At 39.7% G+C, this 20,163-nt stretch overlaps 1 protein-coding gene across 9 annotated transcripts in view; it reads right to left on the bottom strand.

The window, feature by feature from the left end:
• Positions 1 to 20,163, bottom strand: part of ANKRD17 (ankyrin repeat domain 17) — a 135,603-nt gene that overhangs the window by 53,991 nt on the left and 61,449 nt on the right. For 8 of the 9 annotated variants that reach the window (XM_075929381.1, XM_075929383.1, XM_075929382.1 and 5 more), the window contains exons 2-8: positions 15,304 to 15,457; positions 13,413 to 13,569; positions 10,696 to 10,843; positions 10,226 to 10,373; positions 6,419 to 6,652; positions 4,909 to 5,003; positions 1,046 to 1,283 (exon numbers count right to left, since the gene is read on the bottom strand). In XM_075929381.1, coding sequence (XP_075785496.1) covers positions 1,046 to 1,283; positions 4,909 to 5,003; positions 6,419 to 6,652; positions 10,226 to 10,373; positions 10,696 to 10,843; positions 13,413 to 13,569; positions 15,304 to 15,457 — 1,174 coding nt within the window. The remainder of the gene's footprint in view (positions 1 to 1,045; positions 1,284 to 4,908; positions 5,004 to 6,418; positions 6,653 to 10,225; positions 10,374 to 10,695; positions 10,844 to 13,412; positions 13,570 to 15,303; positions 15,458 to 20,163) is intronic. The other variant, XM_075929384.1, reaches the window with a different exon arrangement.

The raw sequence follows: 20,163 nt of genomic DNA, 5'->3' as shown, positions 1-20,163 counted from the left end.
TGACAGGCCTGCCACGAGAAGACATGATGCCCTGTGCAAGGATATTGAGGTTGTCGTTTGGGCAGCCGTGTTGATCACTTGGGAGGTTCCTTGGAGGGCTGCCCTGGCTGCCACTGTGCCCTTTCCAGGAATGCCTTGAAGTCCTTCCTTTCCACCTCTGGGAGGGAAGATTTGAACTTGGACATGTTTTATCACAAGTTAAAGTCATGCTTACCCAGGAGTAGGGATGTCAACCTGTAGACTACATGATAAGCCCAGGTTATTGGTTAATCCTGTTGACTACATGCATTCCAAACCACCTTCCCTCCCTCCCCTACGGCCTCTGTATCAGATTTTGCACCTGTCGCTGATGTAGGTCTCACCAGCATAGTGCAGGCAGCTTCTACATGAGTCACTCACTGGCATGGCATGTTTGAAGGCTCTGCAAAGTTTAAACATAGAAGAACGGGGCAAAGTCCCTAAGGGGACCAACTATAGTAAATTACACTACAGGTTAACTACAGAAAGACCAACAACGGAGAAACAACAGCTGAGGGTGCAGGAGAGCTGTTTGATGCACCTTCACTGGCGGCAAGAACAAACTGAGAATGGGGTGGAAGCACAGTGCCCCATATACTGTGCAAGAATGGCACCAAGATGGGGGGAGGGTCACTGTAGACACTCCCTTAGGGGTACTGCTAGGAGAAAAACTTCAGGCACCTGTGCACATGCTGAGCATGCACGCCTATTTGGAATGGGCATGAGCAAGCACTCAAAGAACCTAAAGCATATATATTGGTTAATTAGTACGAAATGATATTCTGTAAAATGCATTTCCAGATGAGCAACTGGTAAGTTACTTCTCACTAATTGATCTAAATTCATTTCAGGATTATTGTTTTGTTAAAAAGGTCAGATTTTGCATCTGGGAGAGAATATTTGAATAGGAAAAAATGCCAAAAATTAGTGCTGAAATTAGTTTTTTAAATTATCCATTGATGTTCATATTTCTAGATGACCATATAATATTTTCAATTCTACTGAGCAGACATATTGTTGTAGTTACCTTGACCTAACAATAATGCCACCATCTCTTCATGACCTTCTCTGGCTGCTTCCATTAGCGGTGTATATCCTTCGTCATTTACTTCCTCCAAGTTAGCCCCACGTTCAATTAATAATGCTGCCAGCTCTACATGTCCACCACACGCTGCCAATGTTAATGGAGACTCAAAAGAATCCGCAGGCATGTTCACTTGAGCACCACTATCAAGAAGTAACCTAGCAACTTCCACATGGCCATCCTAAGAATGCAAAAAAACATAAGATGAACAAAATACAAATATAGGAAACACAAGATTTGCCGTAACTACTACACTACAAAAGTATTGCAATGAGGATTCATTAACTTTGACTTTTCATACCAAAATTTACTAGAATTTATTAAATTATGAAAAAATAAATCGAAACAAATTAAGAAGATTCTAATGTAATTCTGACCCCACTTTTAAAAAAAAACTTTTCTGTCAAAAATATTCATTGTATCAGCCAATTTCCTTTGCAGAAGAGCAGTCTAGAAACAGCATGGAGATATTTATGACAAACTAAAAACCATTCAGCACAGGAGACTAGTGATTTGGGAGGTGCAATGTTAAGAGAGACAACACATCATAAGCTGGGATTGCTCTATAAAGTTTACTTAGTTATACAGAGTTTTCAAGAAGATAAAACACTTATTTGATGTGAACGAGAAGAAGCCAGTGGACAAATTCAAAGAAGTACATAACTAAAATCAGCAGAATGGGCAAGGAAGTTAGCTTTTACTACACAGTAGATGCTGAAATTTGAGATTCATTTCATTGCTCACATAAAAATGGAGAATAGAATCAAAGCAGACAAAATGTAACTGAAAAAAAAATTCTTGGAAATTTTGTCCAAGAGGAAAGAGGGAGTCATGATAAAATACAAAGAAAACACCTATAAATTTAGGTGAAAAGGAAGGGAAAACAGTTACAAGCAGTTGTTTCCTCTTCACTATTTGATAGGAAACCTTGATATAATATTCCAATAACTCCTTCACATACAGAGTTTTTTTGTGTATTTGCCCACATGTTATTTCATGGGGCTGCAGTCTCACAGCTTATAGGTCAATAGGTTTAGGATAGGTGAACTGCATTTGAAGATTACACGCTCAATTTTTGGTGTTGCAACAAGATAACTATATGGAAAATTATTATTTAAAAAAAGACATGGATAGTACTCTACATTTAATCAAAAGTGAAAGAATTCAAATAAATCCATCAATATCTTAAATGGCAAATGGGATAACCATATTATTCATTATTAATATAAACAACATACATTCTCTAAACTGTCATGCAAGAGACCCAAATCTTCCAACTCCTATACAAACAAAGAGTAAGCTTGAGGGAAAGAAAAGTAATCTTCCCTCAGACAGAGGCAGCTAGACAATTCTTGTTGAGAATTGTATGGGTCATAAGTTAACAAACCACAACCATAGGAACTAAATACTAAGTTAGAACAATACTGTGTGAGAAATGAATTTCATTACTATTAACTGGATGATGGATGACTGTAGTTGTGACCAAAATACTGAACTAAAATAAAATACAGCATGAAAAAGATGATCACCATATCTCATTTTTTTAAAAATCAAACTAACTTTGAAAGGCTGTAGTCACCTATGCAATCTCCCCAATGTCATAGTCCTGACATGTTTTGTTAGTCTTTAAAGTGTTACCATACATGCATCTGACGAAGTGGGTCTTTGCCCACGAAAGCTTATGCTCCTACACTTCGGTTAGTCTATAAGGTGCCACAGGACTCCTCGTCGCTTATACAATTTGTTGTTTTTTACTTTTATCCTGTACGGACTAACTTGGCTACCCCTCTGAAGTGTTTTAAAATGGTCATGAGTCATATTATCCATAGCAACCCTTTTTGTACAAGAGGCTGGAGGAGGAATGCATGGAAAAAAGCAAGCGTCCCTGATATGTAGTAGCATGTGCAGAATGCCTTCAGTAGTCAGGCGAAGACAAGCAATCAGTACAGAAGTTTAAAATAAGGAGGTAAAGTATTGATTAATTTACTAATCGAGTACTCGATGGAATTTCTGTTGACTACTCGACTAGTTGTTAAGGAAGGGCACTTTAAGCGCTCACTTTTGTGCGTAGACACAGTCTGAGCCAACTCTGGGCTGCTGCTCTGCACTCTTAAAGGGACAGAAAGGAGCTGGCGTGCAAAGACTCTGGCTCATTCTCTGGTTCCCTGCCAGGTCTCAGGATAATGCTCATGCTGGCCACTTTGCATTTTTAAAGGGACACAGCAGCAGCAGCCGGCTTGCGCAGAGACAGACAAGCTGCTGCTGCTGTATCCCTTTAAAAATGCAGAGTGGCAGCGTGAAGAGAGTCGGAAGGGGGTGGGGTGGGGGGGGGGGGCGCAGCTGCCGCTGCTGTGTCCCTTTTAAAACTGCAGAGTGGCAGTGTGAAGGTTGTCCTGAGACTGGGCGGGGGACCAGAGAGCTGGCTTCTTTGCACACTGGCTCCTCTCTGTCCCTTTAAAAGTGCAAAGCAGCGGGGGGGGGGGGGTGATCGAGTAGTCGATAATGCTACTCGATAAGCTCCTGTTTATCGGGTAGTCGACTACTCCTTCACATCCTTAGTTTAAAATGAAAGAACATACACATTTTAAACGTATCTGTTAATTGCACATTTTAATGTGACCACTGGGTCAGGTCAAGGATATATTACAGTTTAGGAGAGGGGTGGTCAAACTTTCTGGCCTGAGGGCCACACTGCAGGGCTGTGTAGGGACCTGTCCACTCCCCCTTTATTCAAGCTTTCCCCTGCTTTCCTCCCACGACTCCCTCTGCTCTCCACCATCTGACTTCACCACCCAGAGCACTGGGGCAGGCAGTGCCACAGCCACAATACCCAGTCGGAGCTGCAGCCACACCACCCAGCTGGAGCACTGGGGCAACTGGCATGGTGAGCTCAGGCTGCAGAGCAGGGGGGAGGGAACGGGAAGGGCTGGGAGCTAGCCTGCCCAGGTGGGAGCTTTGAGAGTGGACAGAAGAGTCTGGCAGGCCGAATGTGCCCTGTGGGGACCCTGTGAGAGGATCTGTAGGTTACCTTTCAATTCAAAGCTCTTCTTTCAAAACACATAGTTAAGGTATGAGCCTGTGAATGTCTAGTAAAATACACTTGAACTTCTTTAATCAGGCAATGCTAAGAAACATGGCTTGTCAGATAAAAGATTTTGCCAGGCCAGGGAATGAGTGAGGGGGATGGGAATAGGGCACTTACTTGGCACTCAGCATCCCGCCGGTCCCCGGCACCACCCCCAAATCGCTGTAGAAACAGTGGGGAATGCCTCCAGCAGAACACGTTGCTTTGCTGCACTGCCATTCTCTCACCTGAGGGCAGAAGGGGGCACAGCAGCACATAGAGCTGCTTCTGCCTCTGCCTGCCAGGATCCCTACCATGAGTGTTTCCAAATTAGGGACACCTGGAGTATGGAGGTTATAGTGAATTACTCACTTATTCCAAGACTTCTTTGCACAGGCCTCAAATAACCAAATTCTAAAGTCTTTTACTGGAACATGGCCAAACAGGTGCTGGCACAGCAGACAAGAGAATCGCCCAAGTATAACATATGACTACTGTGAAGAATAAAGTGCTAATTTAGAACATTCTGCTTTAGAGAAGTATTGCCTTGAACCATATTTTCTTCACCCTCTGTTGAGTATGGGGGAAGATAAAAATAATGAGGTACAATGAATGTACATAGATAATTTAAGTTAGACTGTGCACCAAATAGACAAAAGGAACGTTGTTTTGTGGATCTTCTCCAGCAACTGGAGAAATGCTAAACATGCGTCCATGCTACAGCAATGTATTTGTTTCTTACCATACAAGCCTCCATTAAAGCAGTGTGCATTTCATCTGTTTTATGCTCCTGGTCTGCACCTGCCTCCAGAAGAAACCTCACCATTTCTAAATGGCCTAAATTGAAAATACATAATTATTAAAAACTTCAAAAACCTGTTCAGCAAGTCACATTCTTCTCTTGTGTGTGCATGCGTGCAAGGATAAAAAAAAATCAGACTTTTACTGTAAAAATGACAGCCCGTATTATTTAATCATTAAAATATTATATAAGTGCAGATATTCCATGTGAAATGCTATAAGAATATTAAATTAATAGAACAAATTTCATACTGATTTATAAGGATTTCAGATAAAAGGATGTCAGAAAAATACTACAGACTAAATGATTTAATGCTAAATTTATTGGTAAGTATTTTATGAAAGGCTGATGTCCATTTAGGACTACAGGCAATCCCCGGGTTACATGGATCCGACTTACATCAGATCCCTACTTACAAACGGGGTGAGGCAACCCCGCACTAGCTGCTTCCCCCCAGCAGACCAGGGAGACGCAAAGCTAGCGTCCCTCCCCCCCCCCCAGCAGACCAGGGAGACGCGGAGCGGCTTTTCTCAGCAAACACCTCAGCTTGAGAATAAAGGACTGAGGGAAGTGAGGTGTGGGAGAATAAAACTTAGCTCTGGAGAAATGTTTGGCTAGAGTTTCCCCTACAATATGTACCAGTTCTGACTTACATACAAATTCAACTTAAGAACAAACCTACAGTCATCTTGTACGTAACCCGGGGACTGCCTGTACTGTTATTTGACCAGTTTGTGGAAAGTATTTATTATATGGCTAAACAGGAATAATTTGTTGTATGTATAGGTGGATTTAGTTTAATAGCAGGGTTTTAGGAAATGATCAGGAAGATAGCACAATGTCTCTAGATGAACAACCTCAAGATAAACAGGTCAAGAAGATAAGGGACAAAACCTAAGATTATCTGACCAGATGGTTACTTTCCATCTCCAGCCAAGGTACACAGCTGTTTTGGTCCAGAGCAATTACATTAAACTATTACAAATTATTTTATTCCCCCACATTTTCTCCTAATAAGGGTTTATTACTCAAGTGCTTTTAGAAATGTTCTTCATATTTTATTTAACAGTTCATTTTCAGAGCTTTTTTTTATAATGCATAATAAATTAATTATTCCACCGATTTTCAGTAAACTGAATTTCTTCATGAAAATTTGCACTTTTACTGATTATTTTACTGACAAGATTTTAAACCTCATGAAAGTAAGAGATTCAACTTAAGGACCAGACTCTGATACTCTTATGTTAACAACATCTTACTACATAAGTGGCCCCACTGATTTTAATGGAAGGTACTAAATTCAGGATCAAAGGATCAAACTCTGGTTTTTAATAAATCTCTCTCTCTCTCTAATCTTTTAATTACAAAACTTCATATTCAACATAACATTCTTTAAGTAAACTAGTTTTTTAGGAAAACTACAAAAAAAATAAAGGCTTTAATACTTCACCTTTGTAACAAGCCAATGTAAGCGCACTCTCCTTAAACTCATTGGAATGTGTATTGATTCCTGCTCCATTTTCTAACAGCACTCTGGCTACTTCCACGTGTCCAGCACTTCCTGCTTCCATAAGTGGGGTATGACCGTTTTCATTATGATCTTCAATGCTAGCACCTGATTCCAACAGTACCTTCACAACATCTACATAACCTCCAGCACAGGCATATGTAAGTGCTGTATTGCCTAGTACCAGAAAGGGGGGGGGGGGGGGGAGGAGAAAAAACCAGAAAAAGTTATTCAGATAGTTTGTGATTTGGCAACAGGAATTGTTTCTACATCCTGAACAATCCCAGGCCCATTCTAATACTTTAACATTAAACATTGGTATTTTAAAAAAAAGGTAATAAAATTTTCAAGTTATGACTCAAGAAGCATCACAATTAAGAACAACTTTTCACAAGTATAGCAATACAAACTCCGAATGATAAATGTGTCTAATGACCTGATTTGGAAAGAAACAAAATCACTCATTTTTCTCTACATTAATCTGCAACTAAAATGTGTTTTCAGTTTCATTGTACCATTTGAATATCTCTAAGTTCAGCATACTCTGGTCCAGCATGATTTTAATTAGCTGGATGTCCACTTACCACGGATGTGGCCAAGTTTCCTGCAGTCCTATAATTTTTTTTTTTTTTTTTAAAGACAGTAGTCCTGGTTCTCCATGTTCTGTGCTGCTCTAATTTATCCCTAAATGTCTTCTAAAAGCCCAGTATGTAGTAAAAGTGTTGGTAATGCTGCTGGACAATATTGACTTGCTGGGGTTCGGCAAATTCTCTAGTTTGGCACCGGGTAGGTGCCAAGGGTAACAGAGACTGTAGTGATACTATTCTCCAGAAAGAAAGCAGACGTTAGATCAGTTAAAGAGTGGAGTGAACTGCCCTGGATAAGACATTTTCAAAACTTAGAAGAGTTAATTTTTAGTATCCAGAGCTGGAATCATATTTTCATTAAATATACCTGGTGTCAATCTTTTATGAAAAATAGACAATGTGTCAAAATGAAAATTCCTCCCCTGCGCAGCACCCTCTTTGTTTTTGTCCGTCCCCCCCCCCCCCCCGCAATGGGAGTGATACTGATACTCTATTTTTTGACAACTGTTTGGTAATAAAAAAAATACCTACTCTTCTACTGTTTATTAACAGTTTGACGACAGTAACTTATTTGTGAAACAATTCATAACCAAGGCTTCAGACTATTCTTCAGAAAGGCTAGCAAGGACTCTTATAGTTACTCAAAGCTAGTTTCTTCTAAGAAAATACAGAATTAAAAACAAAATGGATCCATTTGTGAATTTATGCATTGAGATAGAGTATTTATGAATACAATAATCTGGCAAAAGAAATGGAAAACAGTACTGCAAAAGTTTTTTTCACAATTACCACCTGTCTAATAACTTCTGCCAGAAATAAAGCAATCATTTGACCAAAGCAAGTAAGTAGTCAATAACAAACTACCCAAATTATGCTCAAAATACTATCATGTAGTTTTTCTCATTATATCTTAATAAAAGATTAGTGCTTAAATTTCTTTCATTGCTAAAGAAGTTTCAGTTTTGAAACTATTCATTAATTTCAAAGTTCAAACAACTATGTCGTTAGGCAAAAGATTATGCAATGCCAAACTGATCAATAGCCACAAAAACTATGCCAATACCCTTACAATCTAGTTATCTCCAAGCTTCTCCAAACATTAATGTAAAAACCATTTGGTAAGCTACCTGTAGAGAAAATGTCTGTCTTCAGATAGAACTTAAATTTCATTTTCTGCTTAATACAGCAAATACTTGTAATCTATTTTTTATACAAAATAATATAGCCCTAGTCTCTCAGGTGGCACATAACTGCAGCTTCCCACAGTCTAGAACTGTAAGGTGAATCCTGCTCTTAAGTCAAAAGGAATGTTGCAACAGAACCAGGATTTCACCCATAATTTTCGCTTCTGCAATGCTCTAAAGGTCAGCCACATAACTCATGGTGTGGGTCCCAAGCCCATGAACACTATCAAAATGTCTGCCACTGACAACCCACAGGAGATTTTCAAGGTGTGACAGATACAACAATATCCTTGAAATACCTTACCATATTAAGTTCATGTATTATTGTGGGATAAGATTGTACATAACCTTCTTGGGAGGCAAAAGTGATAGACCTATGAGTTCAAAAGACTTTACTGAAAATGTGCCAGACAAGTATGGATTTTTGGGACAATAAGTGTAAATGGATCTCCTGGGGAATCCCTTGGAAGAAGAAAGCAAATTCCTATAACCAGGCATTCAAAAACCCATTTTAAAGTTACACTGTAACAAGAAGGTCATTGTCTCCTGATGGCCAGTCACAGGAGGCCAAGATCAAAATTCTTGATCAATTTGTCCAGTTTCTGTTCTGGTTCTAAGACAAAAGAATTTGTAACAATAAAAAAAACCCAGGTATAGGTTTTGAAGTATTAAAGTCTAACACAACCCTTACTTGGGTTGGGTATGGCCTCTGGTAAACTTTATAGACTCTGTGTAGGTTCTTATGGTTTTCTCTGAAATGCTTTTAACTTAAGAATGAATGTGTTTGCTTAAAAAGGCCAACAGCTATGCTTGGCTTTTTCTATTGCGCTCTCTCTGGACTACCACCAGAGTATTACCTGCAGCTGTAAATTACTCCATATTCCCTTCTGAGCAATCTGGCTTACTGGGGATCTCTCATTGTGGTGTTGGGAGCTATGCAGTCTTGAAATCTCCAGTCAGGAAAAAGCAAAATTCGACTTTCTCCCCAAGTGAGGTGGTGGGTAGGAGCCAGTAGCCTAAAGTGGGTGATCTTAGTGGACCATGGGAAGGTGGGGGTGGAAGGTGTACTTGCTTTGAACCTGACACAAAACACGTGACAGATCATGGTATGTGTTATTTCACTCTGCATTTTTTGTATTTATTCACACTCTACTACCTCATCATTTTAAAGATTTTTTTTTTTTTAAGATTTGTTATAGGAGGCGGCAACTAGGAGGCACTCTAATGGATTATGATGTATATGCATATATTTTATCTTGACTCTAAAACTTTACGTCCCAAATAGACAATGGGCAAATAGATAGGGCACCAGTTAGAATCACATTTCCTTTTCTTTCCCCATTTCATTCTTTTTTCCTTTATATGCACCCTGTCTCTACCCCTTTCACTTCCCTCTATCTTAATTCAGATTTTATTTCTTATAATTTAATCTGTTTTCTTCTTTACATCTTTTTTGCTCTCATTCCCGTAGTACCATTTCGTCTCTTGGATCACAAGTTTCCACTGCTATTGTTTACCACTGAAAGTGCATCCAGACTTGTGGACAGACAATTAATTATTCACACGCACTGTTGGCTACTTAGAATGTTTCTCAAGGAGTGCAGTACATGTTGCACAGTTTAGAACAATACACACTGATCACCAATCTATAATTTGGGCAGGAAAGAACTTTATTATCACTTGGAAATGAAGATGGAGTAATAGCTACAGCAAAAATGAAAGAGGAAGATGTAGACTTCAACTTCCTATTTGATTCAGACTAGGGATGCTGACCATTTGTCCGGAATCAATATTTTTTATCGTTCAAAGGAATATGAAAGCAATATGCATACTAAGTGGCTAAGTGGGGGGCGAGGGGGAACAACCCACTCATCAGAAGGATATCAGATGCACAAAGCTACAAAAAAAAAAACCCCGAAAACCTAAGAGTTTCCATGACAGAAAACTCTCATTACTCTTCATCATAGCACATTTATTACCTGTTGATGACTGTGCATTGACATCAGCACCATGAGCTAACAGCAGCTTCACAATTTTGACATGTCCGCCATTAGCAGCAGCCATTAAAGGTGTTATGTCTCCTTTAATACCTCTGTCTTCTACATTAGCATGCATCGCCAGAAGAACCTTTGGCAGAATGGGCAACAAGAGTCATTGTAAAATAGCAAATGCCCAAACTGTCATAAAGCTTAAAATTACATTCTATAGACAATTCTGTTTTGTCAACTCCGTGTCTTGTAAAAGCTTATTTCAAACACACACACACAAAATACAAACTGTTAGCAATGCAAATTTTTTTCTAATGAAGCAGAGTTTTTACCAGTTGAAAATAAGTAAATAGTCAAATAACTGAAATGTTACTTGGGCTCTATAATACCATAAAGGCTAGACAATGGTATACTATAGTACAGTACTTTACATACTATGTAAAAGAGCACTGGAAACCTACCTGTGCAAGTTCATAGTATCCAGCTGAGCAGGCTAAACAAAGGAGACTTTCCCCTTCTTCCGTGTGTTCATTCACACTTCTCCCTTCAATAAGCAATTTTCGCACAGCATTTACATCTCCTTCTGAACAAGCTTCTGCCAAACTGCGGCTAGTAAAGTAAACAACATCTTCAGAAAATGAAATACTAACTACAACTGTAAGGAGTAAAGAAATAACTATTTTTTTTTCAAATACAAATCTGATTAAAAAAAAAAAACAAGTGGTCCTGTAGCACCATAGAGACTAGCAAATATTTATATAGTGTCATGGAGCTTTCATGGGTGCAATCCACTTCTTCAGATGAGTGGAGCAAAAGGAGCTTCATGTCACTATCTAATTTGTTAGTCTCTAAGGATAGGTCTACACAGTAGCATTATTCCAAACAACACAGTTATCTACACTACAAGCTTTAATTTCGAAATAATATTGTGCTGGAAGGCTTCTTATTATGATTCATGGTAACCCTCATTTCACGAGTAGTAAAGGAAGTAGAAGGAAGAGTGTTCTTCCTTAGACCTCTCTTGCTGTGTAGACAGCACCAAAAGTTGAATTAAGCTATTTGACTTAAGTTATGCAATTGATGGAGCTGAAGTTGCGTAGTTTAATTCGACTTTAGCACTGCTATGTAGACGTACCCTAAGGTGCTTCAGGACCACGAGGGGCTCAGAGCACCACATGGAACACCCAGCCACTATGAGTGGTGTGGGATTGCTCCACGCCTGAGGATCCCAGCAGGGCAGGGTGGATTTGAAAGGTTTGGAGGACCAGATCTGACCCACGGGCTGCATCTTTCCTGCCCCCTGGTCTACATCATAGTAAAACAGCCTCTTAGCACAACTCCCATAAGCCCGCGTGAGCTGGCATGGCTTAGCCATGAGTTTTTATCTTTAGTGTAGTCATGCTTTAATGTGAGTGTATAAGTAAAGACTTCCCGAATCTTATAGTATCAAGAGCCAATCTATGTGCATACTGAGAGGTTGCTCAACAAGGGCAGAGGGAAGGTGGTAACTCCCATTTTTTCTTTAATAATGTTAGTTAGAACCTTGTGGGTGAGACTGTATGGAGTCTAAAAGGCGAAGAGTTTGTACATTTCAATAACTGTGGGGTTGGCAGAGTAAAGGTATGTTTGATACTGGGTCATTGCACTGCTCAGTCTTTCACCATTGTGTGTGTGTGTGTATATATATATATATATATATTACAGTAGTGCTTTGAGGCCCCAACCAACACCATCGTCGCATCATGGTAGAAGATGTACAAACTACAGATGTTAAAAGTTAACGCATCAAGCAGGGCTGCATCTGTGTCGGGCCAGCAGTGCACCAGCCACATCGGGGTGAGCAGGTGGGGCACTGGCCGCAATGGGCTGGCAGGAGGGACCCCTGCCCTTGCCAGAGTGGCCCTGGTCATGCCAGAGCAGCCCAGGTGGGCAGGCAAGGCTACGGCCCCCAGCATTGCAGGAACTCAACCCTGGCTGCCATTCACCAGCCCACCAACAGTTAAACAGTATAATTTTCATTATTTAACTGGTTAACTATTTTAATGGTTATTTACATCCCTGGGTACCAACACTCAAAATAACAGAGTCCCAATCTTCAAAATCCTCAATCCTTGTATTCTAAATAAAGACAACAAAGTGTGAAATAGTGATGTAATATATATCAGCAGAAGACTGGGAACATACACACCAATTAGACACCTATCCCAGGTTCCAAGAGAAGTATGGCAGAGCTGAGATCTGAATTCACTTCTCAAGTCCCATTTCACTGCCTTAACCATTAGACCACATCCTTCTTCCCCTAACTTTAAAAAGGCCACAGAAGGGCCTTGATTTTATTTGTTCCCCAACCCTCACATTAGAAACTTTTCTTAAAACTAGATCAGCACCACTTATATTAACCATTTTCTTTAAAAAAAAATAAAATAAAATAAGCAAGTGAGCTAAAGAAAAATATTTAATTCGTCCACTCGTTTTAGGAGTCACCATTTCCTGAAGAAACTTGAAGAGGAAAGCACACGGCTGTAGTAGGCTCTTAGCCTACTAGATTTCATTTGAGATTTGAAATTCTGTTCAAGTTAAGATTATGAAATAAGCATTTTCTTTGAATGAGTTAGTATTGATGACTCTAAATTCCCAGTACCCCATGCAAATTCATTTTGCATTTCCTATCTGGAATGTTCTCAGTAACAAATAATTTAAATAAAAAGTCCAAAATACAGGTTGGACCTCCCTGGTCTGACCAGTCCCCAGATGAGGCATTTTGCAGGACTAGGGGAGATAATTTCTGCCCACCACTACCACCACCACCACCAGCCCCACCTTCCCAGCCCTGGCCCAGCTGCAGGCCTTTCAGCTGACTCCCAACACACCACAATCCGCATCCAACCTCCATCCATCCTCCCCGTCCTGCCCATCACACCGGACTCTCAGTCCCGCTGCCTTGCCAGCCCCTCAGGGCTGTGCTCCATTGGACTCCCTGGTCCTGGAACATCCATGGTCGATGCTGCGGGACCAGAGAGTCCTAGTTTGAAGAGGGGCAATCTGTATATGCTCAGAATTGATAGTGTGAAGCCAGGTCAATCTCAACAACTATGTCACTGTTGCATAACAAAAGAAAGGGGGACAGCAATAAAGACTGTTCAAATTGCAGAGAAAAAAATGCAAAAGCTCTATTTACTTGTCCGTCTGCCCTGCATTTGCTGTGCTTTCCGCTCTCATTCGGGTAAGTGCAGCAGCAGCTTCATCCAACGCACAGCTGACCGAGGAAGTCAGTCTACGAAGCACCTCGGGATCTGCAAATGCTTTACCGTCAGCAGTGGATAATTTACCTATTCCTTTCATTCCAATTTATGATAAGTGGATACATACACCGAAAAAGGAAAACAAAAAAGTAACAAAGAAAATGTAAATTCAGTCCATTCAACATGTTAGCAGAAACCATTCCAACACTGATAGCATAGGGAAAAATCATGTACATTGGACATTTGTGTTCTTAAAAATGATTTCAGGCAATTTGAACAATGACCCTGTAACAGCTGCCTTCCCACAAAGCACAAAGGTGACAACTCTTATAAAACATTGATCAGTGAGTGATTTTGAGTTACTGAAAGCTATGCTGTAAATATTTTTTTCACAGCTGCATTTCAAAACAAGACCTCATTCAGCAATTTGTACATTCCAAGTTTTAAAATTAAGCATTTATATTTAGTATCCTAAACAGGCATTTTTCATCTGCACCACCTCTTTGAGGCACAGTTATACAGATTTTTATAAAGTTTTCAAGAAAAATGAACACTAGTGTTCTATTTATTGAAATTATTATGTATGTTTCAGGAAGGTAGAAGGCAGCTTTAAGTTATGGCCAGAGCTGCATAGAGCTCTGTGGCGGAGGCTGCTCAGGATTTATGTTCAGTCAGCACTTCTTCCTGGAACACTAGTTTCATATCCCATCTGCTTGCTTAGTCCCTCACTTTCTGAACTGCACCGAACAACTTTATCATCCCAGTGGAAATGAGTTGATGATAAATATGTATCTCACTGTTCCTGGGGGGATTTTCTACCAGTGGGGACCCACTGCCTGGATCCTGATAGCACAAAGAATCAACCCCATTAAGGCGCTAAGCCAACACTATCTTTGCAAGTAGATGTGTTAAACTTTTGAGGATAAGTATACCGTTTACTGAAGTTTGCAATATAATTTATGTAAGGAATTCAAATATAAATAAAAATTACGAAAAACTCAACTGAAGACTACTCTACTACAGGAGTGTCACCTTACAGGAGAAGAGAGCGAAAAACGGTACACACTAATTTCTACTTCCTGCACAGTGAAATCTAGGAAGTTAGCCATCCTTTCATTAAAAAAAAAATAACCTTATCTGCTATATGAGCTTTAAAGACTTAGAAAGGAATGTTAACCAGGGCAACTACAGAAGCAAAAGTAAAATGCAACGTCTAGTTCAGACAGTGCTTTCACTCACTCTCAATCTGAAGTAACAGAAATAGCTGTGTTAGCCTGATTTTGGTAAAACAAACAAAACATAACAAAAACCAGTCATGTAACACTTTAAAGACTAACAAGATGGTTTATTAGGTTTATTTTGTGGGTCTGCCTCACAAAAGCTTATCACCTAATAAACCATCTTGTTAGTCTTTAAAGTGCTACACAACTGGGGTGTTTTTTTGGTTTTTGTTTTCTCAATCTGAAGTGTGGCCATGCATGTTGGGAATAATTCAGAAATAGGAGGTAGAGAAATTAAGTGAGCTTTACTAGCATAGTATTTATATGATTGTGCAAATGAAATAAGGTGAAGTTCTGGAGTAAACAGAGAATGATATTAGGACATTTCTTTTCCTGCATCATCAACAACTGCTTTCAGAAAGCTATGTATTTTAATTAATCTCCCACCCCCGTCAAATGCATTTCCACACCCCTGTAAGTTCACACTGCATTAAGTTCCAAGAGTGTCACACTTACACATGAGGATTAGTATTTTTGCAAGGAGCCTCATTATGGTCTTAAGAATAAGGATTTCAGGTCTGAGACTATAAGGGACATGAAGACTTACCTGCAGCTTCAAGTAAAGCTTCTAATCTAGCTTGGGTTTCTGGATCGACTGTCCTCAAGTCAGCACCATCAGCCGTACTAGACAAAAGCAATTTGGAAGCAGTCTCCAACATTGGATTTTCCAAATCATCCTGATCCAAAATGAATGACTCCACCTAAAAGGAAAAACCCCAACACATTAGCCCTGATAAAAGTCCAATCATCAATTCTGTAGATTTAAAATCCATTCATACATTTATAAAAGTGCAGTGATGATTTTTCTTAATAAATAAGATTTTCAGAAGCACTTGTGCTAGCAGTTCCCTCTGAGTAAGTCTCAGTAAACTTCATAAATTAAAAACTGTGAATTTCACTCTGCAATTGAGAACTGATAGATACCAGTTTACATTAAACTGTTTTAGGATTAAATCTTATTTGCATTAGAAGTTGTGAACTAAAGTGTAAAATGCTGGAGAAATTCACATGGAGATAAAACAAGTAAGATTTTAGACTAGGCTTTACTTCTTAAAAAAAATACAACTGGTGTTAGCCATGAATTCCAACAGAAGTTGGAGTATAATTCTGAGATATGTGAAAGCTATATATTTGAAAAACAAAGTGTTCCGTAGTCTATACATTGCAATAAACGTTAATACCCAGATAAGACCATGGAGGTGCTGGGAAAAAAACCCCACCAATTCAAAGGTAGTACAGTCTTCTCCCAGATTTTGCAGTTACACAGATGAGAATGTGATTTAATGACGTGATTTTCAGAGGTAATGAGTACCTCCCCTTCCATGAAAAAATGCGGGTGTTCAGAACCTCTGAGGAAGAAAACTCAGACCAGAGATGGCTACACATCTGACTGCAATAATAGCCCTTACAATGTAAATCAAGCCATTGTCCGCATGTGCCAAACAACTGCACGAAATGTGAGCATCACTACTTATCTCACTGGAGTGAGAATTCTGAAGCCTGCTTATGATCACTGGAGGGCCAGCACTGCCACTTAATTGTTAGAACAGTACAGTCCCTATCATCCGACCTAAACAGGACCGACACATGGTCGGATTACCGAATATGTCGGATGATACGGACTCTACTGTAGAGAGTAACGGAACAGCTGATGCCACTCCTGCCCCCGGCAGAGCAGCATCAGCTGTTCCCTTGCTCTCTAGGAGCAGCTGCTGTCGCCCCTGCCGGAGCCACTTCGTCCCCGGCAGGAGCTGCTCCTAGAAGAGTGACGGGGAAGCAAGCAGGGCCGTTCTCCCAGCACGTGCTGTATCCGACCCTGCAGCTCCAGGGGACAAATTCCCCGGGAGCTGCAGGGTCAGATAAAGCGGAGTGTCGGATTACTGGGTGTCGGTTAATCCAGACTCCACTGTAGTACTAAATACAGCAGTGCTTATTTTGAACAAGTGGACTTCCTGCACAATTCTACTGTTTTATTGAAGGGACACACCGGAAAGTTTTGAATAAGACTCATGAATAATCAAAATCATTATTTGGTATTCAGATTTTTTTTCCTATCTGTATTCCGATTATTGAGGTGTCTCTAAAGTCCCTAAAATTAGCATTAAAAGGAGAACAAAGATTGTAAATGAAAATTTTACAACTTCTAACATTTCTAATAATTTGTATAACAACGTTTAGATTAAAATTTTCTTTCCAACCCAAATGCTGCAGAATTTTGCTAGCCCATGAACGAGTCACAAGAAAGAATAAACTAACATCTCCATTTTCACTGTCCAAGCCTGAAATATTACTGTTTAAAGTAAACAGATACTGAAATCTAAGATTTGTTTTTATGTTTTTGGATTTATTTATAAGTTGTATATTTTTATTATGAAATGTAGCCCAGAATTCAATAAAAATGATTCAGTTTAATCAAGCTAAACACTTAACTAAGCATCCATTTGCATTATAATATTTGACCTTAAAAAGGATACAGGCCGATAATGTAGGAAATAAGATTTCCTGTAAAAAAAATTCAGATACACAGTCTACAGTCTACCAACAAAAGGCTGAAAACATGCTACAATATTAAGAGAACATTTAAAAAAGGGTGTATATTATGATCCTCCTCCCCTGAATCAGAATTCAGTAACCTATCTGCCCCAAAACACTTCACAACTTTTAAATTTAGTGTAAAAAGACCTAAACTAGACTTAAGGCTTAGTACTGTAAGCTTGTGTGTACTATGGCAATCATAACAAGCCAGACATTATAATTAAATCTTTCAGAGACATCTTGGCACATTCTTCCACTAGTGAAGCCATTATCCAAAGAACAGACATGCCCTACTAATACTGGCTATCATCAGGCAGCATACAATATTTATTATCTCTTCAAGAATAATGAACAATAATAATAGTAAGCACTCCAATTTCTAAAAGGCATCTGGGTAAGAACCACAGGCAGTTGACACTACTTTTAACATCAGTATACCTACTAAATATCTAATGGACACTTTAGGTCAATGATGGGCAGCCTGTGGCCCACAGGCCACATGTGGCTCACTTGGGTTTTGCATGTGGCCCACGAGATATTTTGTTTACCATTGCCCATGTGCAGGGTTGCCAGATTCTGTTGGTTTTCATCCGCATCGTTTTTTTCCTACTGGTATTACTAAAGTGACATGCACGTAAAGCAAAAGGCACATGAAGCGAGGTGTGTTCTGATTGCACACAACTGACGGTGAGAGCCCTCTACATCGAATAAAAGTGCTGCTATGGTTCAATCAACACAGCTCACAAATTCTAGGTAGGCAAGCACAGTTAGAGAAAGTACCCTGCTCTGGGAGACCGTCTTAGTCTTGAAGCCCACTGAGATAAAGGAGAGCCATTCAATGTGGACCACTCACTAGCCTAGACTGCCCATCATTGTTATAGCAAAGGCGTGTTCTGGAAAATGATCATATGTATATGCCTCCTTTAAGTTGATGGAAAGTTCAAATCTGCTCCTGGCCATCTTGAAATTCAGTTGAAGAATTTATTAAAGAGTTTTCAGAGCATCGATTCCCCTCGGCATCTGGTACTAGAGACTTAGGGTACGTCTAGACTACATGCTTCTGGCGACAGAGGCACGTAGATTAGGCTATCAGACATAGTAAAATGAAGCGGCGATTTAAATAATTGCCGCTTCATTTAAATTTACATGGCTGCCGCACTGAGCCGACAAACAGCTGATCAGCTGTTTGTCGGCTTAGCGCGATAGTCTGGACACTCCCCTGCCGACATCAAAGGTGTTTGTCGACCACCCAGGTAAACCTCATCCCAGGAGGTATACCTGGGTGGTTGACAAATACCTTTGATGTCGGCAGGGGAGCATCCAGACTATCGCGCTGAGCCGACAAACAGCTGATCAGCTGTTTGTCGGCTCAGCGCGGCAGCCATGTAAATTTAAATGAAGCGGCAATTATTTAAATCGCCGCTTCATTTTACTATGTCCGATAGCCTAATCTACATGCCTCTGTCGCCAGAGGCATGTTCTAGGCGTACCCTTAGACACTGATGTTTAAAAGGATGGGATGTCCTTATGCTACTTGATCTTGCATTTCTAGGAATCTTCTCTTTCTTTGCTCTGACTCAAATACAGTTGAACTTCAGAGTCACAAACTGAACAGTCAAACACAAACCTCTTTTGGGAACTGGAAGTACACAATCTGACAGCAACAGAGCCCAGAAAAAAAAAAGGGTAATATAGTACAGTAGTGCATTAAACAACTACTAAAAATAAAGGGCAAGTATCATTTTTATTCAGCGTAATAGAGTATCAAAGTGGTATTAAGTCAATGTTCAGTTGTAAACTTTTGAAAGAATAAACGTAACGTTTTATTCAGCGTTATGAACATCCATTCCTGAAGCATTCATAACTCTGAGGTACCACTGTATTTGAGAATGGAAGTGGGGAGATTACTTAGTTTCTTCCTCAGCCACAAAGACAAATGGGGTATAAATATCATTGTAGTCTCTGTCCAGGTCATACACATTATGTTTTTAGCCTTTAGTGTTAAGGATTTTTTGACTACAAAAGTCAAATAAAACATGGTAATAAAAGCCAAAAGTATCCACTACACTGGAATATCAGACTATACTTTGATTTGTTGACACAAAAGTGAAAAATTCCATGCTGCCTGTAACAGGATACAAGTCCCAGTTACCATTTGCAGAGAAAAGAGCTGAGTAGAAAAATGTTGAAGTTTTAAATGTTCTGAAATTTGACAATAGGTGCCTCTTTGCCCTTCCCCCATCTGATGAAAACTAAAATATCATCATTTCATGAAAGCTATTTTTATGCCAAGCACTAAATACAGATGATAGCCTGAAGCTCTAAAAAAAAACCTCTGGCTGCTGCCCTCAAATAGAATGGAAACAGTCCAATATTGGCATTTTTTTTAAGACCAGCTACACAGATTCTTTATACAAACTAAAGACGTCAACTAACAGAAAAGTTACAAGTAGTTAAGTCAAACTCAATTAAACTCGGATTTATGAATAACTTGTGTTGTACCCTCCAATGGAGGCAAATACTCCAAGAAAGGTGACAATATCTTGCACAAATAATTTCACATTGGTTAACTGGTCAGTTATAAATCACTTATAAGACATTTATTTTTATACACACTCATATTTCTGTTGTCTTCCAACATGTTTGCAGGGAGATTCCCCCTATCCTGGTCCTCATATCTACTCCTTTGGAATGCCTTCATAGCTGTACTTTCTACTAGGGATGCCAATGTTTAACTGGTTAGCCTGGTGAGGCTGGAGCAGCTTCCTGGGGGTGCTCCAGCCTGACCAGAGAAGTCCTGGTCTACAGCAGGCAGGGGCCGCTCCAGCCCTCCATACTTACCCTGTTTAATCAGTTAAATATAACGTTTAAC

The sequence above is a fragment of the Pelodiscus sinensis genome, chromosome 5 (assembly GCF_049634645.1).
Source record: "Pelodiscus sinensis isolate JC-2024 chromosome 5, ASM4963464v1, whole genome shotgun sequence".
Lineage (NCBI taxonomy): Eukaryota > Metazoa > Chordata > Testudines > Trionychidae > Pelodiscus > Pelodiscus sinensis.
The sequence above is the reverse complement of the archived record's forward strand: the minus strand, read 5'-3'. Positions and strand labels throughout refer to the sequence as shown.